This window comes from Elephas maximus, chromosome 3 (genome assembly GCF_024166365.1).
Source record: "Elephas maximus indicus isolate mEleMax1 chromosome 3, mEleMax1 primary haplotype, whole genome shotgun sequence".
Lineage (NCBI taxonomy): Eukaryota > Metazoa > Chordata > Mammalia > Proboscidea > Elephantidae > Elephas > Elephas maximus.
Genome location: NC_064821.1, coordinates 80,522,463 through 80,549,477, shown reverse-complemented (window position 1 = coordinate 80,549,477; position 27,015 = coordinate 80,522,463). Strand labels below are relative to the sequence as shown.

Genomic DNA, 27,015 nt, shown 5'->3' with positions numbered 1-27,015 from the left:
AGCACGTGACGGCACCACCTACCCTGCTGCTCCCGAGTGGCAGCCCTGGCGGCCAATGAGGGGCTGGGCCTCGCCTCGGAGCCTATGAGAGCGCGGCTCTAGGGGGCGGGCCGGACGGTGCTGGCGGCTGCCGGGGGAGGCGGCGGCGGCGGCGGACAGGGGAGGCGGCGGCCTGGCTCGGCCTGGCCTGTCAGGGCGCGGGCGGCGGCGGCTCCAGCACCATGTCCCTGCAGTACGGGACGGAGGATGCGCCCCTCGCCGGGAGTTACGGCGCAGCGGATTCGTTTCCAAAGGACTTCGGCTACGGTGTGGAGGAGGAGGAAGAGGAGGCGGCAGCTGCAGGCGGCGGGGTTGGGGCGGGGGCCGGCGGAGGCTGTGGCCCGGGGGGCGCTGACAGCTCCAAGCCGCGGATCCTGCTCATGGGGCTCCGGCGCAGCGGCAAGTCTTCCATCCAGAAGGTGAGCGGGTCCGCGCGGGCCCCCTCCGCCCCTCCCCCTCCCCGGGGCTCAGGTGGGCGCCGGGCGGGGGAGGCCCCCGAGGAGGTCGGCGGCCGGGGGTGGCCTAGAGGTCTGTCCCAGCGCACTTTCTCTTCTCCTCTCGGGAGGGCAGAGCCCGAGGCGCGGCCCGGTGCGAGGATCCCGACCTCTGAGTGAGTACACGCCCAAGTCAGCTGAGGCGAAGTGGGTCCCTGAAGGCGAAACTGGCTGGAGGGAGGCAGGTGCCCGGCGGCCCCGCCCGAGACCTCCGCCTTTTGGGACCCCAGACCCTGTGTCATTTACGAAACTGAGATGTACTCTCCAGATCCAACTTGCAGAACTTCATGGACTCCTTCCCCGGCCACCCTTTTTTTTTTGTTGTTCCTCTCACTTCAGGTGACCTGGGTGTGCAAGGATCCCCAGCTGAGCCCCCCCAGGGAGCAGCGTCGGGAAGAGTTGTGACAAAGTCACCGGTCACAGTAGTGCTTGGTCTACTACTAGTATGAAGAAGACTTTACTGTGACTTTATTGGGAATTGGGTACTATTATACTTATTATAAGGAGCCTGGGTGGCGCAGTGGTTAAGCGCTCGGCTGCAAACGAATGGTCAGCGGTTCGAACCCACCAGCCGCCCTGCGGGGGAGGGGGGCCGATGCGGCAGTCGGTTTCCGTAAAGGTTTACAGCCTTGCAGACCCTATGGGGCAGTTCTGTGTGTCCTGTGGGTTGCTGTGAGTCGGAATCCACTCAGGGTGGATTTGGTTTAGCTTTGGTATACCCGTTTTAGTACTTGTGGCCTGGTGAAAGGTAACTGCAGGTGATTCCCGCTGTGTGTGTTGTTAAAAAACAAATCTTTTGAGACTTTGAGAATATTTTGCAGATGTTCTTCAGTCCATTTGTTTCCACGTGAGTCTGTCAAGAAAGAAGGGAGGGCTGTATACTTTTTAGTAAGGGGGAAATAGAGGCAAGTTGGACCTCCATCAGCCCACCCCCATTACACATGGAGTGACCTGGTAGTAAAACTAGTCTTGTTAGACACTTGGTCTTTTACCCTTTCCATTCATTTGCAAAAGTCTTTCCAAAATATATCTCTGAGTGATATTTCGTAGGTACGATGTTTTAGAAAAGTAGCCCTCTTTTGTGTTTGAGGAGCCATGGTGGCACAATAGTTAAGCGCCAGGCTGTTTACAAAAGGTTGGTGGTTCAAACCCACCAGCCGCTTAGCAGGAAAAAGACGTGGCAGTCTGCTTCCATAAAGATTACAGCCTTGGAAACCCTATGGGGCAGTTCTACTCTGTCCTGTAGGGTCGCCATGAGTCAAAATTGACTTGACGGTGATGGGTTTGGTTTTTGGTTCTTTATTTGTTGGACTGCTACTACTGTGTTCTATTTACCTTGCTTTTCACCTTTACAGTAAGATGTAGGTGTATTTGTGGTAAGTTTTTAGAAAACTGATTTTAATTTAATTCTGTTAGTCACTGGCTAAAATTGGGAGTAACTGTCTATTTTTCTTTTTCAGCAAATAAAATTACTTTTATGTTAGGATTGTATGGGTTGTGATTATTGTGTTTCTTAACAATCGATTTTAATAGTTTACTTCTTATGGTCACTGCCTTTTCTCTGTGAGCTCCCAAAGTGCCCCTCCTTTCCCTGCGCCTTGACATTTATCACTTCCTACCTGCTATTATAGTACTGTCCTTGTTTTATTTCTTCCAAAAGGCTGCAAACTCAGTGAGGGCAGATTCCAGGTTAGTTTCCATTTTGACTATTTTTTGGATGAATGAAATTTCTTAAGCTTTAGCTATAAAGCTTTTATAATCTTAAAACAGATTTTGACAAAATTAATACAGGTTAACAAAAAACAGACAGGCAGTGAAGTTGGTAAATACAGAATATATTGCAGAGAAAATGCAGATAAGTTTCAGTTCCAAATGGATTTAATAGAATGTAATTTGGTGTGTTCGTTCCTGTCACAATTAAAAGGATGGTGAGAGTAGCAATGGGTACACTATTAAGTTTTTATCTCCTTTAAAATTTTTGCTGTGGAATCATTCTTTAAATTATCTTGTTAACCAAGGGTAGAATTTTAAACTTTAGATACTGAAGTTTAAGAAAGTAATAAAAGTCTTTTTTTTTATCTTTTGACAGGTGGTGTTTCATAAAATGTCACCCAATGAGACCCTCTTTTTGGAAAGTACCAACAAGATTTATAAAGACGACATCTCCAACAGCTCCTTTGTGAATTTCCAGATCTGGGATTTTCCTGGGCAAATGGACTTTTTTGACCCAACCTTTGATTATGAGATGATCTTCAGGGGAACGGGAGCATTGATATATGTCATTGATGCGCAGGTAGCTAGGAATAATGATGCTTACTTTTCTTCCTTGGTGGCAAAAGATGTAGAAACAAAGGAAAATGTTTATCTTCTTTATCATGTGCTCCTTGAAGCTTATTTCTTTGCCAGTAGATTCCCTAACAGCCAAGAGGGGTGTAATTGCAGAGGTGCTTTGGGAGCAGGAAGCCCGTTGTGCAAGTATAAAATATCGGATGATTAGGAGATGTGGTTTACATCCTAGAGTCCTCATTAATAAGCAGCCAACGTTGGCTTTCCACGTTTATTGGTGAATAGTAGCTGTTGCTGAACGTTATTAACTGGTATTGTAGTGACATCATTCACTGAAAAGATCCCATCAGTGCCCATAATATAAGGAGGAATATGAGAATGGAGTCAGTAAATATTAAATAGTTTCTTTAATTGCCCAAATTTTGTTTAGCCCAACAGGCATTTATTGAGGGCCTAGGATGTAGTAGGTACCCAGATGAATGGGACATGGCCCCTGTCCTTAAGAAGCATGCCTTTTATAAACTTAAACATTAGTTAGGGAAGCTTTCTGAGTGACAGGCTCTGTAATGGGTGCTTTCACATATATGATCTAATTTAACTGGATCTTCACAATACTGTGAAGTTGGTACTGTAATTCCAGTTTTACAGATGAGTAAACTGAGATCATAGCAACTTGTTCAAAGTCACATACCTAATAAATGGCAGAGCTGGGATTACTTGAAAAAAATTCTGTTGTGAAGAAATACCCATTTTCTTTTTATATTATCAGTCTTAAAAATTACAGTCATTTAATTTGGTGATTGAGAAATTGAAGAGCTGTTAATTGGTATAAGTTAATGTATTAGAATGTTTGAGTGCTTGTGTATGCTTAGGATAATATGTTTGCTGTAGTTGGGGAAAGGGTGGTTTGAGGCTTACTTAACACATTCCTGTTGTAAGATTTCTTTTTAAAAACTATTTTGTTCTGACTTACAGGATGACTACATGGAGGCTTTAACAAGACTTCACATTACTGTTTCTAAAGCCTACAAAGTTAACCCAGACATGAATTTTGAGGTTTTTATTCACAAAGTTGATGGTCTGTCTGATGATCACAAAATAGAAACACAGAGGGACATTCATCAAAGGGCCAATGATGACCTTGCAGATGCTGGGCTAGAAAAACTCCATCTTAGGTAACAACATGTGTGTTTGATACGAGAGCCCTGAAAAATGTGTCATTACTAACACTGTTCCCCAGTACTCACGGGGATCCTCCTGATCCTCTTCACCCCATATCTGTGTGCCTTTCCAGGGCATCCTACCCCATTGGTACACACCATTCTTTTCCCTTATTCCCTACAGGTCTCTATGCCTTGTTAACCTCAGGAGAATTTTGCATCAAGCTTTTATGATGTCTTAGCAGGCCTACGGATTAGGCTCCGTTCAGCTTCCATTTTCTAGAAGCTTGACTTATTTAAATGTCCTGTGCACCCTAAAGCCTTGTGAGTTCTTCCTGCTTCCACCCACTTCCATGCCTGACAAGTCCTGTAGGCCCTTCTTACTTTGCTAACTTTTTTGCCTAAAGGAAACACTAAAATACTTCTTTCTCCCTCATACCTGTGGGGGTTATCTTGGTCTTACGTGTTTCAGCGTTCTACCATCTAGAATAAAGCCCTGTCTTGCGTGCGGTCGGGTTCTTAAGTGAGCTCCTTGAAAGTTATCTTAAAATTGCCTTGAAAGTGTGGTATACACAATTCCGTGTTTCTGATTTTGTAATATGTGCACATAAATGTATAATGGATACAGCTATGTAAAATATGTACTGAAAAGTATGCATACTGACTGAGTAAAAAAGCAGGTAGAGTTGTTCATGCTGTTTGTATTGTTAAAGGTCTCTCTCAGGTATATCTTTTGTTAAAACCACAGATGTTACTTCTCCACTGCATATTGTTTTAGGCTTCCAGACTTGCATTCCATTCTCTATAGGGCATCAGCTCCCATCTACCTTAATATGTCTTATCAATTTTATAAGCATTAGTTATAGTCATTTGCTTATTTAGCACTGCTTAGGGCAGCGGGCTTACAGGTATGAGCAAGACTCATAGAATCTCTGTGCTCATGGAGCTTACATTCTGATGCGGGAGACATAAGAAAAATACTTGGTGAATAAATATATAATGTAATTCTAAGTTACACTGTGTATTTAAGTATTTATCAGTGCTATAAAGAAAAATTAATTGGGGAAAAGGGAGACTGTTTTAGATTGGGTGGTCTGGAAAGAACTCTTCGAGGAGGTAACATTTTAGTAGAGATCTGAATTATATTCTTATGTAATGAATGTCTTGCATCTCTTCTGAGCTTTCTCCTGGTTTTTATTTTTGGCCTCTGTTCAGTTATGTACTTGAAAAACCAAGCTTTTCTGATCTGTTTTCAAAGGCTTTGATAAATAGTCAAACTTCTGCAACTGAAAATGTGTGCCTAGGTACCATCTCAGTTGCCATCAGTTGGAATGCAGTGAAGGGATGGGTAGCCACAAGCCGGGTGGGAAATGGCCTTTGTCATCTTGAATGATGGGAATAGTGGACAAGATAAAGAGGCTTTATTTGAATTTACTGAAGTCAAGTGTTGTAAAACCTAAAATTTTATGTATTATTATAGTTGTTTTTAAACTAAAGGTATTTTTCAAATAAATCAAACTGTGTTGTGTTTTTCAGCTTTTATTTGACTAGTATCTATGACCATTCAATATTTGAAGCCTTTAGTAAGGTGGTACAGAAACTCATTCCACAGCTGCCGACCTTGGAAAACCTATTAAATATCTTTATATCAGTAAGTGAGCCGTTTAATTCGTTATAGCTTTTGATTCCATTTCCATTGAATATGTTTGTGGTGTCAAGTTCTTAAAAAAATGCTCAGAATTATTATTTTCTGAATTCTTTCCTTAGTATTCACTGTGTCTTAAAATTAACTGATGAAAAATTTTCTCATGTTTTCTTAACTAGAAAACATCTCCCTGACATTTGTCTCCTAAAGGGAAAGTAGTAACTGGAAAAACTGGGTTTTGGGAATTCGACTCAGCCTAATCTCTGCCTATAGGGTCGCTGGTGGCATAGTGGTTAAGTGCTATGGCTGCTAACCAAAGGGTCGGCAGTTCGAATCCACCAGGCACTCCTTGGAAACTCTGTGGGGCAGTTCTACTCTGTCCTGTAGGGTTGCTATGAGTCGGAATTGACTCGACAGCAGTGGGTGGAATCTCTGCCTTATTGGAGGTCATGTTGAAAAATTGATCTTTTCTTTCTTTGCTAAATTTAATCTTGTATCATATTTTACATTCTTGTTTTGAGGATTCAGCTTAATAAAAAAGACATCCGTCCGATAAATTTAAAATTTGGTGGTTATATTTTCCAAAAATTGCTTTGAAAAAGGATTCAGTGTGTGGTTATTCCCAAGTAGACTCTTTTGGGCTTTTGAGTTATGGTAGATGTTGACGTTGAGCTGTAACTCTTTATGTTTTGCTAATTGCCATATAAAGCCTTTCTAGTGGCAAGGTCATTCAAATTAGAGATGGATTATTTTAAAAAGAAAAGATGATTGAAAATGTAGCATGGCTTGATTTTTGGAGAAAAATTTTAAAAGTTTTTTGGTGATGTCTTAGAAAGCAATTCATTTAAATAGAAGGAATAATTTCACTTATGTAAAAAGACAAGAGAAGGCAAATGTGTAGAGTACAAAGTTTATTAGTGGCCACCAGGGGCGGGAGGGAGGGGGAAATGGGGGTTAAAAGTGATGGAAATATTGCATTGATTGAGGGTGGGGTTGCACAGCCAATTACTGTCAGTAAGTTGTACACCTGTAAAAAGTCAGATTGGCAAAGTTGGGTGATAGATAGATTTACAACAATGACAGAAAAAGGAAAAAAAGTAGCTGCTGAGGCTGCTTATATACAACCAAAAACCTTATAGGATTTGGCTTCTTGGTTTGGAGGCTTAGGGTCATGATTACATGGAACATCCTAGTGAATTGGCATGATACCATATTTAGTGCTTCTGTTCTGCCTCTTAGTTTGTTGTGCAGTGCCTGGGGGCTTCAGAGCTTGTTAGTGGCCACCCAAGGCACTCCAGTTGGTCTCTATTCAGCTGGAGCAACAGGAAGAAGGAGCCTTAGGAATTGAAAGAGGATGTGGAATGTGTGGCTAATTGCCTCCATGAACAACTGCCTCCTTTGCCAGGAGACCAGAAGAACTGGATGGTGTCCGGCTACCATTACTGAACATTTTGATCGTAGATTCTTTGGAAGAATCCTGATGAAAGGGGGAGAAGTGCAGAACAGAATTACAAATTCTCCAGATTTTATGGTGCCATGGAAGCTGGATGAACCCCTGAAACTATTGCCCTGAGATAATCTTTAAACCTGAAACCAAAAATATACCCTGAAGTCATCTTAAAACCAAAAATAGTTTAGCTTAATAAGTAAAAGATGTCTGCCTTGGGCCTTAAGCTTTTTTAAGAACTATATACATGGGACCAAATCGATAACAGCCACTTGAAAGATTAGATGGGAACCTTAGGGGACAGTGAGTTTATATTAATGGGGGAGGAACAACTCAAGAGGAGGATGAGAACGGTTGTATGACTCAAAGAATGTCATCAGTGTCACTAAATGGTACATGTAGAAACTATTGAACTGGTGTATATTTTGCTGTGTATATTCTCAACAACAAAATAAAATAGGAGGAAAAAATAAATTTGGTGGAATTACATCTGTCAGTAAATCAGAGCAGAGAAGTAATTCCACTTTCATTCTTTGGATAATAGAAATGTCTCAACCAAGTACCATTTGTTTTTTGGTATTGGATTGTATAATTAAAAATGACTTTGGATGTTATTCATTGATTCAAGATCCTTGAGAAATTTCATGTTATGATTCTTAAAAGAACTGAACACTTCACTAATTTTGTTTTTCCAAGAATTCAGGTATCGAGAAAGCTTTTCTTTTCGATGTTGTCAGCAAAATCTACATTGCAACAGACAGTTCTCCTGTGGATATGCAGTCTTATGAACTTTGCTGTGACATGATTGATGTTGTAATTGATGTATCTTGTATATATGGGTAAGTTGTATACATACTTCTGTGAGATCTCAGACAAATGGAAAACTGTAAGCCAAATTTGTTGGGGCAAGGATTATATAAAGTGGCCTTGTCCTGACCATAGTGCTTCAGTTGGGAGCGTGATTTCTCCTTAGTTGGGCTCCTGGATGTAACTCCTTCAGAGAGAATAGATAAGAGCAGTTGAAAAGTATTAGTGCTGGGCTTATTTATCACTGAAAATTCTTCCCCTCCATTATGGTATTTAGGGGGTTTGCAGTGTGCCTTCTAAATAAAAAAACAAAAACAAACAAGTAAGCAAGAAAATAGATACTTAAAATGGTTTGTGTAACAAAGTAAGTACTGATTCCTAATTTAATCTTCAGATTTTGTGGAAGGAGGGGTCCTTAATCTTAAGCAAGGAAACAAGTTACAAATTTGATCTATACATCTAAGGTTCAAAAATAAGTCTCTAAAATGTAAGCTCTTCCTTTATGTAATTTATTGAAACTCTATGCAGAAATGTATAAACACCAGCAAACAAGTGATTTTGTAGAATAGTCCAGAGCTTGGGAGAATTACTGGCATTTCAAAAGGCAATGCCCTCTGTATCCCCTAATAGTCCTGATTCCCCTAATACCTTAGCATTAGGATCCCCAAGCTGCTTTCCTTTGCCTTCTAATACCTGTGTCCTCTGCCATTACTTTCCTCATGGTTTCACCTCTTTCATCTGTCTGTCCCTAAGTTTCACCTCTTTGATCTGTCTGTCCCTACACTTCACCTTGGTCTCTGCCAGATTTGTCAGTGTTTTTTTCTCTAGCTGCCTCTGAGTAGGAGAATGGGTATGTCTTACCTGTTCTTTATCTATCTCTTCCTGTCTTCCACTTCTGTCTATTCAGTTTTCACTTTTGTGATTATATGCTCCTTTTTGGTTTAATGGAAACCCTGGTGGTATAGTGGTTAAGAGCTATGGCTGCTGACCAAAAGGTTGGCGGTTCAGATCCACCAGGTGCTCCTTGGAAACTCTATGGGGCAGTTTGATTCTGTCCTCCAGGGTCGCTGTGAGTTGGAAGCAACTCGATGGCAACAGGTTTGGGTTTTTGTTTTTGGTTTAATTTTTCTAAAATGAAAGTGAGACATAGTCTTTGTTTTATATAATTCAGTAAAGTTTCCTGTACCCTATTCTTAATTTGACAAAATGGATGAATAGAATATTTGCATTTTCTTTAAAAGAAACAATCTTACAAACTTTTTTATAATTAAAAAAGCCAAATTTAGTTCTAAAATTTATTTTCATTTTCTTATATTATAAGATACATTATATATTATAAAGCACATTATAAAAAGGAAGAAAAAAAGTCCATTATTTCATTTTTCTTAACGTAATCTGTGCAAGCACTTTTGTGTGTTTGATTTGCTTTTTACTTGATCCTTATAATCACATGTAGTAAAGACTACATATAACTTCAGCAATTCTAATTTAATACATGAAGTAGCCTTCAGACCCTGTAAGACTCACTTTGTAAGTATAAGGATTCTTTAATACCATTAATATCATTAATAGACTCTATTTCTTTTAGTTTTTATACTTCTTTTTCACTAATGGCAATTTTCGTATTTTAGGCCCTTGTTTATTTGCAGATCATGTCAGTACAGATTAGTATGAGGGAAGATTTGAAGCCTTCTGTATTCCATGTGTCCTAGTAAACAGGATGAAAGTGTGGAGTATCACAGGGTCACAGAAAGAGAAGGTATCTCTTGTTGATACTGGTATACTTTTTGTCCCATAATATTTGCTACAGATGCTTCGATTTATAGTTTCAGGACTTACCAGGTTAAATTTTGTCCCTCGTTATACTATGTTATACTCCATTTTGCCTTGGTGGCAGCCATTAGTGTATGCTACTGTGGGGTCACTGTGAGTCGGATTCGAATTGACGGAAACAGGTTACCACTAAGTATGGTGGTGCCTGGGCATATATTGTGGGAAACCCTGGTGGTGTAGTTGTTAAGTGCTACAGCTGCTAACCAAAGGGTCAGCAGTTCAAATCCACCAGGCGCTCCTTGGAAACTCTATGGGGCAGTTCTGCTCTGTTGTATAGGGTCGCTATGAGTCAGAATCGACTCGACGGCACTGGGTCAGGCATATTTTGGCTGAGGTTTAGAAAAGTACGTTTTCCTAATAGTCTTAAAAATTATTAAAACATAGAAAGCAAATATTACAGTTGAAAGGCTTTCTGAGCAAGCTTTTTAAGGTCCTTAGCATATTTTAATTCCTAATTTTGTTAATCACAGAGAAATCAAATTTAATGTCCAAACTTTAATTAGAATGCACTTTTCATATTTCTTATGTTAGTGTGCAATTCAAGGTCATATGCTGGCTCAACATTAGAAGCTTTACAGCTGCTGGCTATGAGCACTGGCTTAGAGAATCAAGGATCTACTTGGGGAGTTTTAACTATAGGCTGAGAACACATAGCACTTATAACTTCCTCTTCTCCAGTCAGAAGGAAGTAGTTTTCTTTCATACTCAAAGCAGATGACACCTCCTTCCCTACCACTCAGCCTTACCAAATCAACTTTAGAAAGTTTGAGTCTGACTTTGGCAGGGTGTGAGATCTTGAGGGAATTACTTTGCTTTTATTGAACTTCTGTTTTTACATCTTTGAAATGGGTATAGTCCTCTTATATTTTTTTAGCTTATACTTTGACTTGTTCCAGAAAGGATTTAAAATGGTTAAATGGGGCTTGTATCCACAATCAACAGCCATGGAAACAGCAGTCAGGAAATCAAAAGACACATTGCATTGGGTAAATCTGCTGCAAAGGACCTCTTTAAAGTGTTGAAGAGCAAAGATGTCACCTTGAAGACTAAGATGCCCCTGACCCAAGCCATGGTATTTTCAAGCACATCATATGCATGTGAAAGCTGGACAGTGAGTAAGGAAGACTGAAGAAGAATTGATGCCTCTGAATTGTGGTGCTGGCGAAGAATATTGAATATACCATGGACTGCCAAAAGAACGAACAAATCTGTCTTAGAAGAAGCACAACCAGAATGCTCCTTAGAAGCAAGGATGGTGAGACTGCATGGTACATACTTCGGACGTGTTGTCAGGAGGGATCAGTCCCTGGAGAAGGACATCATGCTTGGCAAAGTACAGGGTCAGCAGAAAAGAGGAAGACTCTCAACAAGGTGGATTGACACAGTGACTGCAACAATGAGCTCAAGCATAACAACTATTGTAAGGATGGCTCAGGACAGGGCAGTGTTTCCTCCTGTTGTGCATAGGGTCACTATAAGTCGGAACTGACTCCACGGCACCTAACAACAACAACAAATGGAGCTATAGTAATAATTCCTACTCTCAGGGTTGCTGTGAGGATCAAACTACGTGTAAGGAGGTTGAGAATAGTTTTCAAAATGAGCTCCCCACCCACATTCATTTAAAAAAAAAAAAAGGAAAATGTAGAAAAATGAAAATAGGAAAAAAAAAGCCATTGTTTCACTACCAAAGACTACTACTGCTAACATCCTGGCCTCCCCCACTCCACCAAAACCCATGTATTTCTTGCTGGGAGTAGGGGAATTTAAAAGTTAAGTGCTTGGCTGCTAACCAAAAGGTTGGCAGTTCAAACCCACCAGCTGCTCCTTGGCAGAAAGATGTGGCAGTCTGGTTCTATAGAGATTACAGCCTTGGAAACCATACAGGTCAGTTCTGCTCTGTCCTATAGGGTTGCTATGAGTCGAGATTGACTCGACGGCAATGGGTTTTAAGGAATTTAAAAGGCAATTCTGACAACTTTTTATTCCTAACAATAGTTATTTCTGATGTACTCTTAGTAAAAGTCTAACCTTTATACTTTTACTAAGAGTACATCAGAAATAACTCTCAGAGTGCGTTATCTCTTAAAAGGTGATTTCAGCATAGTTCCTACTGGTCTCTAGCTGGGACTGTTCTTGCGTGGTCTAAGAATTTTCCAGCTTTTGTGAAGAAGCAAAAATGTGTTTTCTGAGAAAATACGCAATGGATCTGGCATATAGACTATGCCTTGCAGCATCTCACTTAGGCGATAGTAGGTCACAGAGGGACCTGTGACCTGAAGGAAGTAAAGAAAGGAGGCCTCAGCTGGGCCTACAAAATGTGATCTAAGAGGGTTAGTAGCCCCGTCTGGCAGAATGTTGGAAATGCTGTCATTTCCCTGGTTAAGAGCTACATATGTTTTCACTTTTTTTCCCTAAATGCCTGATTATCTGTAGTAGGAAAGGATACGTAAGGAGTCGTTTGCTATTGTTGCCTTTACCGTGAATCCCTGAGACTCTGTTTGGCAGCCCTATACCTAAACGACAACTTCTGTTCCAATGGATTTAAGCCGGTATTTTTCATTTTTCATTTGGGAAACTGGGTAGTAAGACGTGTTTAGATGCAAGTTAAGTGTAACAAAATGCTTAGCTGGGAAACTTAAAATGAAAAATATTTTCTTTTAAAATAGGTTAAAGGAAGATGGAAGTGGAAGTGCTTATGACAAAGAATCTATGGCAATTATCAAGCTGAATAATACAACTGTCCTTTATTTAAAGGAAGTGACTAAATTTTTGGCACTGGTCTGCATTCTTAGAGAAGAAAGCTTTGAAAGAAAAGGTAACGGCATTAAAAAAAATTATTATATAATTTGTCATAATTTTTTAGGCCCTTGAACACTACAGGCAATAATACCGCAGTGTTAGACACATGGTTACTTGAAAAAAAAAAAATTCTAACTACTTTTACCCCTTCCCTTGTATAGTCCAGACTCTTTCTTTCTTTTGTCCTTTTTTTTTTTTTTCTTAATTAAGTTTTTTTATTTTGGCCTCTCTTACTTCAGAGGAATTCCTGGGTGGCAAAAACAGTTGTGTGCTCGACTATTAACTGACAGATTGGTGGTTCGAACCCACCCAGAGGCACCTTAGAAGGTAGGCCTGGCAACCTGCATCCAAAAGGTCACAGTCTTGAAAACCCTGTGGAGCAGTTCTACTCTGCACACATGGGGTCGCCATGAGTTGGAATCGACATAGTGGCAGCTGGTTTTTCTTACTTCAGATCCTTTCATTACCTGTTTAACACCTGCAGTTTTGGTTCCTTCTGAACCAATCTACTGAACCTTTTTTGAGAGGTTACCAGGTTACCTTCTGGCTGCATTCAGTGGCCGTTTCTCATTCCACAACCCCTTGAGTCTTGTGAGGCAGGGGACCCTATCAGTTCTTCCTTTCTTGAAGCTTTCTTTTCCCTTTGCTTCCCTAAAGCTGAACCTTCAGTGTTTTTTTGTTTGTTTCTTTGGCCACCTCTTCTGTTTTTCTTTTTCTCAGTCATGAGTGTTCTTCAGAGCCAAATCTTTCTGCTCACTTCTTTACTAATTCTCATTCTCCTGGTCAGCATATTCAATCCATGGCTTTGGCTAATCTTCTCTATTAGACTGATAGAAAAATTCACATTTCCAGCTTTTGGGCCTGTGTGCCAGTCTCATGTTTGGAGTTATTAGTACAGCATCCTCACTTAGATGTTTTGTTGTCTTGTCCATAGTGTCAAAAACTGATTAATTATTTTACTATTTCATGACCCTCCTGGCTCACCTGCTTCTCTCTCTAGTGATCCCATTTTTTGTGTGTCCAAGCTGAGATGGCTTATAGTCAAGTAATCCTGTTAATTGCTGAAGGGGCCCTTGGAACTATTTTTTTGGTTTCCTTTCCATTTCTACTGTCAGTGGCTCCAGTCTAGGTCATCTTCTCTCTAGGCCTGTGGTATTGCAATAACTTCCTACTTGATACTATACAGGCATTCAGCAAGTATATATATACATATTAAAAGATAATAATTTTATTGTGTTTTTTGTGAAAGTTTACACAGGAAATTAGGTTCTCATTTAACAATTTCTATACATATTGTTCAGTGACATTGCTCACATTTTTCACAATATCAGCATTCTCATTATTTCCATTCTGGTTTTTCTGTTTCCATTAATCTACCTTCCCTGCCCCTCCTTGGCTTCTCATGTTTGGTCTAGGGTAACTGTTTACCATTTGGTTTCATTTAGATGATTATTTTGAGGTGCACAGTACTCATGGGTGATATTATTTATTTTATGGGCCAGTCTGTCTTTTGACTGAAAGGTGACCTCTGGGAGTGGTTTGAGTTCCAAGTTTAAAGAGATCTCAGGGTGATAGTCTAGGGGGTTTATCTAGTCTCTACCAGTTCAGTAAGTTTGGCCTTTTTTTTTAGGAATTTGAGTTTTGTTCCACATTTTTCCTCCATTCTATTGTATCCCATTCTAATTGAGTGCCTGGTTGGAACAGTCAGTAGTGGTAGCCAGGCATCATCTAGTTCATCCAGTCTCAAGGTATGTGATGTCGTTGTTCATGTAGACTTGGTTCTGTAGCAGCAAGTATATATTGAGGGTCTAGTATGTATCATTTTTTATTTCAGAGGCAGACTGGTTTTCAGCAAATTAGTTTTATCATGTTATTTAATCACTAAAGGATTTGTGGTAGCTCTCTGTTATTTACTGTAACAAGTCCTAGCTCTTCTGCCTGAATTTTTATATATGTATATAGCGTTTTAGATGAAGGTTTAAAGAGCAAATTAGTTTCTCATCTGCCTGAGTTCTTAGTGGAATATTTCAGGTATACAGAATATTGTAGATGAAACGAAAATGTATTCACTTTCGAGCTCAAGAAATAGAACGTTACAAATAGAGTTGAAGTCCTCTGTGTATTTCTCTCAGTTGAAATCCCTTCTTTCACGCTATGCTGAATTTAGTGTTTTATTTTTCCCATGCACAATTTATTCTCTTTATATCTATCCCTGAGCAGTGTAGAGTATCGTATAAACCTAAACCAAACCTGTTGCCGTCAAGTTGATTCATACTCATAGTGACCCTACAGGACAGAGTAGAACTGTCCCATAGGGTTTCCAAGGAGTGGCTGGTGAATTTGAACTGCTGACCTTTTGGTTAGCAGCCATAGCTCTTTTGCACCACGAGGGTATTGTATATCTTTATATAAAGTGTCATGTATCTTTATATAAACGGTATCAAAATCAAGTTTTCTGCAACTTGCTTGTTTCCTCCCATTCAAAGATGGTCTTGAGACTTACCCATATTGAGAACATGTAGCTCTAGTTCATCCGTTTTCGCTGCCATGCAGTATTCTATTGGTTGAATGTTCCACAGCTTATTTTCTTGTTGCTGGACATTTAGATTCTTTTTTTTAATTAACAGTAGTTCTGCAGCGAATATTCGTGAACAAGTCTGCCTTTGCACATGCGGAGACTTTTCTCTAGGGTATGTATTCCGGAGTGGAATTTCTGGGTTATAGCGTATATACGTTTTCAACTTTATCAGATGCTGCCAGACGGCTTTCAGAGCGGCTTACTGTTTTCACCCCTAGCAGCACTGGATGAGAGAGTTCTTGTCACACCACGTCTTTGATAATGCTTGATGTTATCAGATCATTTAATTCTTGTCAGTCTGGTAGGTGTGAAACGTTATTTCATTTGGTTTTAAGTTTTACTTCTTTAACTACTAGTCAGGGCAAGCATCTTTTCATGACTGTTCAGATTTCTTTGGTAATTTACCTGTTCATAGACCTTTATCTTTTTCTTGCTGATTCCTAACCCACTGCCCACTGCTCTCAAGTCGATTCCGAATCATAGCGACTCTATAGGACAGAGTAGAACTGCCCCATAGAGTTTCCAAAGAGCGTCTGGTGGATTTGAACTGTTGACGTCTTGGTTAGCATCCGCAGTAGCACTTAACCACTATGCCACCAGGGTATCCTACTGATTCTTAGGAGTTCTTTATTTTTCTTCATTCTAATCTTTTTGAAATTTTTTAGACTTTTAGGAAAATTTTTAGATACGTACCAAAGTATAGGGAGATCAACGCAATGACTGTCCACATACCTGCCTCCCAGCTTCAGCAGTCATTAACATGTTCACTCTGGTTTCATGTGTGCTCACTCTCTCATAGATTACTTTCTAACCTTTTATTGTGGAAACTGTCAAATATATATTTTTAAAAAGGTAGAGAAAATGTGTAATGAACCCCTTTGTACCCATCACCTAGATTTAACGATTACCTAAGTCATAGCCAATCTTATTTCATCTCTATTCCTCTTTGCCTGTTGTATTATTTTGAAGCAAATCATTTTGTCTATGCAGATTTTCATAGGTATCTCTAGAAAATGGTGCTCTTTTAAAAGCATAACGACTCATAGCGACCCTGTGTACAACAGAACAAAACACTGCCCAGTCCTGTGCCATCTTCACAGTCGTTGCTGTGTTTGAGCTCATTGTTGCAGCCACTGTGTCAGTAGATCTTGCTGAGGGTCCTCTTTTGCTGACCCTCTACCAAGCATGATGTCCTTCTCTAGGGACCAGTCCGTCCTGATAATCTGTCCAAAGCATGTGAGACAAAGTCTCACCATCCTTGCTTTTAAGGAGCATTCTGGCTGTACTTCTTCCTAGACAGAGTTGTTAGCTCTTCTGGCAGTCCATGGTATATTCAGTATACTTTGCCAACACCATAACTCAAAGGTGTCAATTCTCCTTCATTCTTCCTTATTCATTGTTCAGCTTTCGTTTGCGTATGAGGAGGTTGAAAATACCATGGCTTGGGTCAGATGCATCTTAATCCTCAAGGTGACATCTTTGCTTTTTAATACTTTAAGGAGGTCTTTTGCAGCAGATTTGCCCAGTGCAAAAATAATATTACCATTAATAAGCTTGAAAAAAATGAGCAATTATTTCTGGTCAGTGTTCATGTTTCCCTAATAGTCAGTTTTATTTCATAGTTTTCATAGAAGTTAATTTTAGTGTAGTTGAATTTGTCAAAACTTTTTCTTTATAGTTTGTTTTTTTCCTGACTATTAAGGACCACTTTAATCTGGCTCTAACCTAGTTACTCAGACTAGATTCTCAGTGCTTCCTACTGCGAATTCTTCCATGCTTCTCTCTTCAGTCTTTGCTTTTGAACTGGTGCCTTCTGGTGTGAACCTCTGCAGAGAATTTGCGTTTCCACCCCAGACGTACTGAATCAGAATCTACATTTAACAAGATCTCCAGGTGATTTGTATGTATAATAAAATTTGAGAACCACTGCTGTACTGCTGGTTCTCAGAATTGGTCCTTAATCGGCAGCATTTAGCATCGCCTGGGAACTTGTTAGAAATGCCCCTTCTTGGCAGACGTTTCAGCCAGAAAGAACTGGTTCCAAGCCGTGCTCCAGTGAGGCCAGTGTTTTTCCTACCCCCACCTGTGCTGTGTTCTCATTGTCAAGTCAATTTTGCTCCTCTTTCCTGTCTGGGCAAATCTTGCCTGTATCCCAGAGTTCTGCCTCATCCATGAAACTTCCATTGGATACATTTGTCCTGTACTTGGCTCTCCCTTCGCTGGGCTTCTTTCTCATTTGTAGTCAATTTGACATTAAGTGGTTTCTGACTTGTTTCTGGTGTGTTGGTTTATGCCCCAGCTAGCATCTCCTTAAGGAGCAGTGGTGGTGGAATGGTTAAGCGCTCATCTGCTAACTGAAAGGTCAGTGGTTCAGATCCACCAGCTGCTTCACAGGAGAAAGATAATAGTCTGAGTCTGTAAAGATTTACAGCCTTGAAAACCCTGTGGGGTTAGTTCTACCCTGTCTAGAGGGTCACTGTGAGTCAGAATCGACTCACTGGCAGTGAGTTTGGTGGGTAGGAGCATCTCCTTAAAGGGATAAACCATATGTGCTGCTTATTTTGACCCATCGTTGCCTTTGTGTAGTACTGTTCCATAAGGACTTACTGATTTTTGTCAAACCAAATATAAATTTTTGAAAATCACACCATGTTCAAGCAGGGCCAGACAATGTATTTTAATATTTTGTTTTGGCCTGAATGTGAATTGAGTGATTTGAAAACTTAGATGCCAGAGATGTTAATTCGGCCAAGGGTGACAGTCAAATTGCACATTTGTGGTCTAGCAGAATGTTGTGATGGGTATATGATGTCCAGCTGTTACGACTGAGGAGGCTGCTCTCTAGTTGAATGGCCCTCCCCCTGCAGAAAAACAAACAAAAGAAATCAAATCGGTTGCCATTAAGTCTATTCTGAATCATAGCGACCCTATAGGACAGGGTAGAGCTGCCCTGTAGGGCCCCCAAAGAGCAGATGGTGGATTGAAACTGCCGACCTTTTGCCTAGTAGATGAGCTCTTAACTGCAACACCACCTGAACTAGTTAAAAAATTTCAAGCAGTGTCTACCAGTTGGATTAGATTTGGCTGCGAACCTAAATAACAGTGGAAGTTTATTTCTATCTCACATCAAAGAAGTCTGGGACAGTTAACGCAGCTTTCCAGTTTCTTTGAGGACATAGGGTTTCTCTTTCTGCTCTGTCACTCTTAGCACTGGCTTCTAGTCTTGACGTCAATGCATGATCAAATGACTCTCCTCGGGCTCCAGCCATCTCATCCATGTTGTGAGCATTAAGAAGGGACAGGGGTGGAGGAGAGAGTACATCCTCTTCCTTTGAAGAAGACCTCACAGAAGACCCCCAACACTTGCACTTATCTCAGGGGTCAGAATTGGTCACGTGGCCAGACTTAACTTCAAAGAAGGCTGGGAGATGATTTTTTTTTTTTAATTTTTTTTGTGTTTTAGATAAAAGTTTACAGAGCAAATTAGTTTCCCATTTGATAGTTTGTACATAAAGTGTTCCATGACATTGATTGCATTCCCCTCAATGTGCCAGCACTCTCCCCAATTCTACCCTGGGTTCCCCATTTCCTTTCGTCCTGATTTTCTTTTCCTTCTGCCCTCTCATCTTTGTTTTTGGGCAGATTTTGCCCTTTTGATCTTGTATAATTGTTCTAAGGGCATTAGAACGTTCCTTTCAAGTGTTGTTATTTTATGGGCCTGTTTATTGTTTGGAGCCCTGGTGACACCAGTGGTTAAGCGTTTGGCTGCTAACCAAAAGGTCAGCAGTTCGAATCTACCAGCTGCTCCTTGGGAACCTTATGGGGCGGCTCTGCTTCGTCCTGTGGGGTTGCTATGAGTGAGAATCTGCTCAACAGCAGCGGGTTTGGTTTTTTTGGGCTTATTATTTGGCTGAAAGGTTGTCTCCGTGAACGGCTTAGTTCCAGGTCAGAAGGCAAGGACTTTGCTATCTTGTTCCCTGCCATATCCTCAGAACCTAGGACAGTGCCTTGCACCCTGTAAGCACTTATGATGGATTGGATTGTGTCCCCCCAAAATATCTGGGGGGCTAGGTCATGATCCCTGGTATTGTGTGATTGTCCACTATTTTGTCATCCGATGCGATTATCCTATGTGTTGTAAATCCTACTTCTGTGATGTTAATAAGGGAGGATTAGAGGCAGTTACGTTAATGAGGCAGAACTCGATCTACAAGATTAGTCTGTATCTTCAGTGAGTCTCTTTTGAGATATAAAAAAGAGAAGCAAACAGAGAGTCAGGGGGACCTCATACCACCAAGAAAGCAGCGCTGGGCTCAAAGTGTGTCATTTGGACCTAGGGTTCCTGTGCTGAGAAGCTCCTAGACCAGAGGAAGATTGATGACAAGGATCTTCCCCCAGAACTGATAGACAGGCTTCCCTGAAACTGGTGTCCCTGAATTAGGACTTCTAGCCTCCTAGACTATGAGAGAATAAATTTCTCTTTGTTAATGCCATCCACTTCTGGTATTTCTATTATAGCAGCACTAGATAACTAAGACATTTCCTTATTGCTTTACTTGGATTAATTACTGAAGTTAGTCTGTATTTCCTTATGGAGCCAGGGTGCATTTAAAACTTTTTGTACTAAGCACTGAAAAGATTAAGGTGGCCCCCACCCCCAAACAATTCAGAGTAAAAACAATATTGAATTATAAAATAAGTATAAGGAAGGAAGTCTAAAACATTTCTTTCTTTTTTCTCTTCTGGTGTCTATTTTGATGCATTTTTGGAGACAGCAACTTTTTGATTCTGAACAATAGGTGGTAAGTGGCAGGAAGAAAGATGTTGGTGATAATAAGGCAGGTAGTATCCATGTTGTGAGTAGTTTTAGGTAGCTTTCCTGTTCCCTCTGTGGGAATGCCCTGTATGTGGAAATGATTTTTATGTGCTACTTTAGAACTACAGCCAATATTTAGAGTGGACAGAAGTCCTCATTACATCCCCAAGGATTTGAACAAGTAGGAACATTGTATTTTTATTTTGGGTGTTTAGGACTTGAGTCTGGAGAATGCTTTTGCTGATAGTCAAGTGTGAGAATGAACAAAGATCGGGAGACTTGTGTATGTGTGTGTAGTTGGTGGTATGCAGGGGGAAGAGAAAAGCCTCTTCGCTCTTCCCCGAAAGATGATAAAAGTATTATGTATACATATTTAAATTGAGTTGGATTTTCAGCTCATTCCCATAGTTATGCTAACCCCACCATCGCTTGACCCAGAACTGACCATTCGATAGGCTCTTTATCAACCTGCTCACCTATTCAGTTCATCCTTCACTTATCAAGCATACCTGCACCTTGATTCAAGAACAGAGTGAAAGGCGGGGCGTGATTTGCCAGTCCAGAATGCCCTAGCACTCTTCCTCCAGGCTAGAAAGAAGCCAATCTCCTCTTCCAACTCCTGTGCCTAAGTTACTGTTCCGGAAGGATGCCACAGGGAGGAAAGTGGCTTTTTAGTTTTACTTTCCCCTTGAGTGATTCTAGTTTTTCAATCCTTCTCAACACTAGGTAACTCTGATAAATTGTAACATCATTCAGATGGGCCTCTCTTATTTGTATCCATTTCTAGGTTCTGAAGAATCATTCATGTGTTACCTGTTCTTACCCTGAACGTTTTCCCCCCAGGAGTTGAGATGTCCAGATAGTAGGAGTTTGTTTAGAAAAAAAAAAGAATTTTTTTTTTTTTACTAGATAAACATACTGAAACTTAAGTTTTTAGTGATAGTTGATTCTGTTATGATTTGTGTTTATACAGAAGTGTGTTTAAATTTAAAAAATTCCTCATCTGTTAAATAGTATCAAAAGCAATAACAATGCTTGGGCCATTTTGGTTTTCCAGGGCCCCAGTTTGTTGACATCCTTCTGTTTCAGTGTGTTCTGGGCAGTGGCCCCAGACACCAGATCTTGGAGGCCCCAGATGCCGCCTTAGAACCCTGTGACACAATGCTGACTCTGAGAGACCCTCCACTGCCAGGGCCTTTTCCCTTTATGGGCCTGACCTGAAAATACCTGGACTCTGTTTTTCTGCCTGAGTCTCTCCAGTCTTTTTCTGTGGATACATGAACATGATCGTTCTAGCGATTTCTACCTGCTGGTCATTGCTGCCAACTTTTTTGTAATTGTGATAGTAATACATGCTGTTTGTTAACAATTAAATGAATAGTATGAGAGCGTATACGCAGAAATCTAGTGGTGTATGTTATTGTCTAATCACCTTTCCTGCCCTATTGTCTACCATGTCCCCTGCCAGTTCCCAGCAACCAGTGTCGCTAATGTTGAGTATATGCTTTATCGTGTGTCCAACATAGAGAGTTCCTCAATTGGGTGTATCTTTTTTTGTAGACACATCAATTTTTTTCTGTCACCACATGTTTCTTATATATAATTCCACAGTTGACATTCAGGATGCCTGATCTTTTTCTCCCTTACAGGTTTAATAGACTACAACTTCCACTGTTTCCGAAAAGCTATTCATGAAGTTTTTGAGGTGGGCGTGACTTCTCACAGGAGCTGTGGCCACCAGACCAGTGCGCCCAGCCTGAAAACGTTGACACACAATGGCACACCACGAAATGCCATCTAGCCTGAACCCCAGTGGTTGGGGCTCTGTGCCAGCTTGCTCTTCACTCCAGGGTCAGATGTCACGTGCTACAGCACAAGGGAGCTGCCGCTTGTGGGAACCTGGTGCCTGTCCCACTAGAGACAAGGGGTAGAGTTTCTCATTTGGATGGAAACCCCCTTCAACCGGTGGTGTACAACTGAAGCTACTATCTCTCTCTTTTTTTTTTTTCTTACATGGCAGAAAAGAATTCTAGAGACCACAGAACTCAAGTGTGTCTTTCCCCTCTTTTGGGTCCTGCTTTACTAGTTGGGCTCTTTTGGACTTGGAGATGACACCGGTTACCTACCTTTGCCAGGGAATGTCACCATCAATTACCAGTTGAGAATAATAGAAAAAACTGAATTTTTATATGCTTCACTTAGGTTTTCATTTGAGTAGTCTTTAAAATTCCTGCCTCGCTTAAGTTCTAACACTGCCTCTCAGATTTCAATTTTGGACATTGCACACCTAAGACCTTTTAAATGCATTTGCTTGCTAACTCAGAAGACAGGTAGTCTGGCTGCAGCAAAAGACATTCCTGTATTCGTTACTGAAGAAATGAGAGAAAATTTTATGCTGCATCAGCTGGAAGGCAAGGCTCAACAGTGGCTGCGTTAGTTCCTTTGGAAATGTTAAGGAAAAAACTCCGAAACTGAAGAAAATCTTGGACCTGTGTTTTTGGGTACCTCCTATCCGGGTTTTTTCTGTTGCGTTGGATAAATGATCATTATCAATGTAACAGGAAGTTAAAAAGAATCCTCCCACTCCGGTTTTCTCCTTCTAGGGGAGAAACTCCTTATGTCATTGAAATATAGATCACTCTTCTTTAATCTTGTCATCAGCCGCTGTATACCTTTTATTCTAAGCTATTGAGATTCCTTCAGAATTGCTGTTTTGTTGACCATGAATGACCCTAAGGCACTGGTGAAACTGTCCACTGGGAGTTGGAGCGAGCACATGGTGCCACAACATGTGTTGTTTCACATACTGTCTCCAGTATTCTGACACCAAGTGTCAACTGTGGTACTTTCTTTGCCTAGGATATTAATTCTTAATTGTTTCTTTTTTGTTGATGGTTGATACCCTTTCCGTTGATTTAAATTTACACATTATTTTTACTCCACATGCCTAATAGTCATATATTCCAAAGCCACTGGACCCCTTGAGTACATAAGTGCCACTGTTTTATGAAATATGTATATTCAGGTCTGTAAATCTAACAGTGTGACTTGGAGTGCTTCCCGCAGATGATCCTGACTGTTGAGTATTTACATGGACCATGGTGATATCCAAAAGAAAAATGCTTTTATATTTATAGATTATTTCCTTGAACTATATAAAATGGGTATCAATAAATGTATTTACTCCAAAACCAGTTTTTCTATTTGCCTAAGGTGTGGGTGGGTGGGGTGATGGAACTTTGGATTGCCGCACCCTATCATTTTCTCATCTGTTCCCCCCTCCGCCTTCTTTTTGCTGCCTCATATAGCTAGAATTCCTTATGTTTCAGGACTTAAAAGTTCTTTCTTGGTTTAGGAATTTCATGGCCTGGTGTCCAGGCATCCCCTCTGGCTGATTTCTGCTTTAGGGTAGGAGGTCTAGGCCCAGGTAAAATGTTATTTTTGGTTGTGATGTTTCATACCAACAAATCTCACTCATGCTGGGGGAATATCAAAGGTCTTGCATAACTGATGCATTATACCCAAGCTAAGAAGGCATTAAGTAGATGAACTAAGTAGAATACCATATAAAAGTATACCAATTCCAGCTTGTTTTTTGTTGCTTTTAGTTCCTGATACTCCTTGTTGACCCTTAAATGTCAGTTAAATCAATGTTGATCTGTATAAAGCCTTATACAGTTAGGTTAGATCTAAACTGGAGAAAAGTATACACTAGTTTTTTGAAATAGGGGAGGTAGGTGGAGGTTGGAAGATTTTTAATCTCATAATTGGACTACTGCAATGAGTTTGCCAAATGTGCAGACCAAGGGGACAGTCCTCCACAAGGCTGCCCTCGCTTCAGACACCAATTTTGCAAGTTCAGGGTCACCTTCATTTCTGACTAGCTGGCTACAAATTTGGGGGTCCCACAGACACCCTCAGGTTTGGTAATTCACTGGAAGAAGTCACAGAACTCCAGGAAGTGCTATACTTACTATTAAAGTTTTTATTATAGCAAAAGGGTACAAATCAGAACTAGCCAAAGGAAGAGACACGTGGAGCAGAATCTGGGACTGAAGGTGTTTGAGATGTGAAGCTTCTGTGTCCTCATGGGTGTGTTACCTTCTAGGCATCTCCACGTGCTGGCAATATGGGCATGGAGTATTGCCAACCCAGGAAGCTTTGGCGTCTAGAGTTTTTATTGGGGTTTCATGACATACACATGATTGATTGAATCACCACCTACATGGTTGAACTCAATCTCCAGCTCCTCCCATTCCACTCTGAAGATGGGACTGATTACACATCACTCAAAGCCCCAACCCTCAAATCACATGGTTTGCTTTTGTAGTGGCCAGCCTCCACCCAGTGTCACCTTGCTAGCATAAATTATCAGGTGTGATCTGAGGGACACACCATAAATAACCTGCTCCCATCATTGAGGACATTCTAGGAGTTTGGCGGTTACCTCCAAGAACCTGAACAAAGGCCAGCCAAATAGAAGCTCAATTTTAAAACTGAAATGGAAATCACAAAAAAAAACAGTTTGAAAAGAACTCAAACTATCTAATCCTGTGTAATTTTTAAAATGTGGAAACAGGTCCAAGGAGGGTTATAGATAGGGTGACCATGTAACTTATCCTCCAAACCAGGATATTTTTGAGAGTGAAAGGGATGCCATTAATAATTATGCCAGAAAAACAGGTGTAAACTGGCTCTGTCCTGTAAAATAGGAATGCCTAATCTAGTCATAGATCTCTGGTGGTGGTAGGTGTCATCAAGTTGGTTCCAATTCATAGTGACCCTATGTATAACAGAACAAAATAGTGCCTGGTCCTATGCTATCCTCAGACGGTTGTTGCAGCCACGGTGTCCATCCATTTCATTGAGGTCTTCCTCTCTTTTGCTAAGACCTTACCAAGCGTGATGTCCTTCTCCAGGGACTGGCCCCTACTGATAACATCCAAAGCATGTGAGATGAAGTCTTGCCACCCTTCTAAGGAGCATTCTGGCTGTACTTCTTCCGAGACAGACTTGCTCATTTTTCTGGCAGTCCACAGAATATTCAGCATTTTTCGACTAGCTTAATTCAAAGGCGTCAATTCTTCTTTGGTCGTCTTTATTCATTGTCCAGCTTTCGCATTCATATGAGGCAATTTAAAATGCCATGGCTTGGGTCAGGTGCACCTTAGTCCTTTAAGTGACATCTTTGCTTTTGAACACTTCAAAGAGATCTTTTGCAGCAGATTTGCCCAATGCAATGTGTTGTTTGACTTCCATGGGCGTTGACTGAGGATCCAAGAAAATGAAATCCTTGACAACTTCAGTATTTTTTCCATTTATCATGATATTGCTTATTGGTCCAGTTGTGAGGATTTTTGTTTTCTTTATGTTGAGGTGCAATCCATACTGAAGATTGTAGTCTTTGATCTTCATCAGTAAGTCCTTCAAGTCCTCTTCACTTTCAGCAGGGAAAGTTGTGTCATCTGCATATTGCAGGTTGTTAATGAGTCTTCTTCTAATCCTGATGCCCCGTTCTTCTTTATACAGTCCAGCTTCTCGAATTGTTTGCTCAGCATACAGATTGAGTACGTGTGGTGAAAGGAAACAACCCTGATGCACGCCTTTCCCGACTTTAAACCACGCAGTATCCCCTTGTTTATACGACTGCCTCTTAGTCTATGACATAGATTGAATTGTGTCCCCCCAGAAATGTGTCAAGTTGGTTAGACCATGATTCCCACTATTGTGTGGTTGTCCTCCATTTAGTGATTGTAATTTTATGCTAAAGAGGATTAGGGTAGGATTGTAACACCCTTACTAAGGTCACATCCCTGATCCAATGTAAAGGGAGTTTCCCTGGGGTGTGGCCTGCACCACCTTACATCTTACAAGAGATGAAAGGGAAGCAAGCAGAGAGTTGGGGACTTCATACCACCAAGAAAGCAGTGCTGGTAGCAGAGCACGTCCTTTGGACCTGAGGTTCCTGCACTGAGATGCTCCCAGACCAAGGGAAGACTGGTATCACAAGGACCTTCATCCAGAGCTATCGGAGAAAGTATTCCACTGGAGCCTGCACCCTGAGTTTGGACAGTGAGAGAATAAACTTCTTTTTGTTAAAGCCATCCACTTGTGGTATTTCTGTTATAGTAGCACTAGATGACCAAGACGGTCTACGTACAGATTCCTCGTGAGCATAATGAAGTGTTCTGGAATTCCCATTCTTTGCAGTGTTATCCATAATTTGTTAGGATCCACACAGTCGAATGCTTTTGTGCATAGTCAATAAAACACAGGTAAACATCTTTCTCGTATTCTGTGCTTTCAGCCAGCATCCATCTGATATCAGCAACGATATCCCTCATTACTCATCCTTTTCTGAATCCAGCTTGAATTTCTGGCAGTTCCCTGTTAACTTACTGCTGTAGCAGCTACTTTTGAATGACCTTCAGCAACATTTTATTTGTGCGTGATATTAATGATAAAAAATAAAAAATAAACCCATTGCTGTCGAGTCACTTCCAACTCTATAGGACAGAATAGAACTGCCCCATAGGGTTTCCAAGGAACACCTGGTGGATTCCAACTGCTAAACTTTTGGTTAGCAGCTGTAGCCCTTAGCCACTATGGCACCAGGGTTTCCGACATTAATGATACTGTTCAGTAATTTCTGCATTCTGTTGGATCAGCTTTCTTGGTAATGGGCACAAATATGAATCTGTTCCAGTGATTGGCCAGGTAGCTGTCTTCCAAATTTCTTGGCATAGACGAGTGAGCACCTCCAGGCTACATCTGTTTGTTGAAACATCTCAATTGGTGTTCCATCAATTCCTGAAGCCTTGTTTTTTTGCCAATGTCTTCAGTGCAGCTTGGACTTCTTCCTTTAGTACCATTGGTTCTTGATCATATGCTACCTCCTGAAATGGTTGAACAGCGACCAATTCTTTTTGGTATAGTGACTCTGTGTATTCCTTCCAGTTTCTTTTGATGCTTCCTGAGTCCTTTAATATTTTCCCCCATAGAATCCTTCAACATTGCAACTCGAGGCTTGAATATTTTCTTCAGTTATTTTAGCTTGAGAAATGCCAAGTGTGTTCTTCCTTTTTGGTTTCCTAATTCCAGGTCATTG

General features: G+C 40.8%; 1 protein-coding gene across 1 annotated transcript; it reads left to right on the top strand.

Annotated features, from left to right (window-relative positions):
* Positions 1-136: 136 nt before the first annotated feature.
* RRAGC (Ras related GTP binding C) lies at positions 137-23,092 on the top strand. The gene is made up of 7 exons (XM_049878862.1): positions 137-458; positions 2,623-2,826; positions 3,795-3,994; positions 5,516-5,630; positions 7,768-7,910; positions 12,381-12,529; positions 21,557-23,092. Exons 1-7 carry the CDS (start codon positions 222-224, stop codon positions 21,706-21,708), a joined length of 1,200 nt encoding a protein of 399 aa, XP_049734819.1. The 5' UTR covers positions 137-221; the 3' UTR covers positions 21,709-23,092.
* The last annotated feature ends 3,923 nt before the right edge of the window (positions 23,093-27,015 follow it).

Coding starts and splice junctions, on each gene's coding strand:
- RRAGC (XM_049878862.1), top strand. CDS start 222: ATGTCCCTGCAGTACGGGACGGAGGATGCGCCCCTCGCCGGGAGTTAC. Junction 459..2,622: donor GCAAGTCTTCCATCCAGAAG/GTGAGCGGGTCC, acceptor ATCTTTTGACAG/GTGGTGTTTCATAAAATGTC. Junction 3,995..5,515: donor CTAGAAAAACTCCATCTTAG/GTAACAACATGT, acceptor TGTGTTTTTCAG/CTTTTATTTGACTAGTATCT.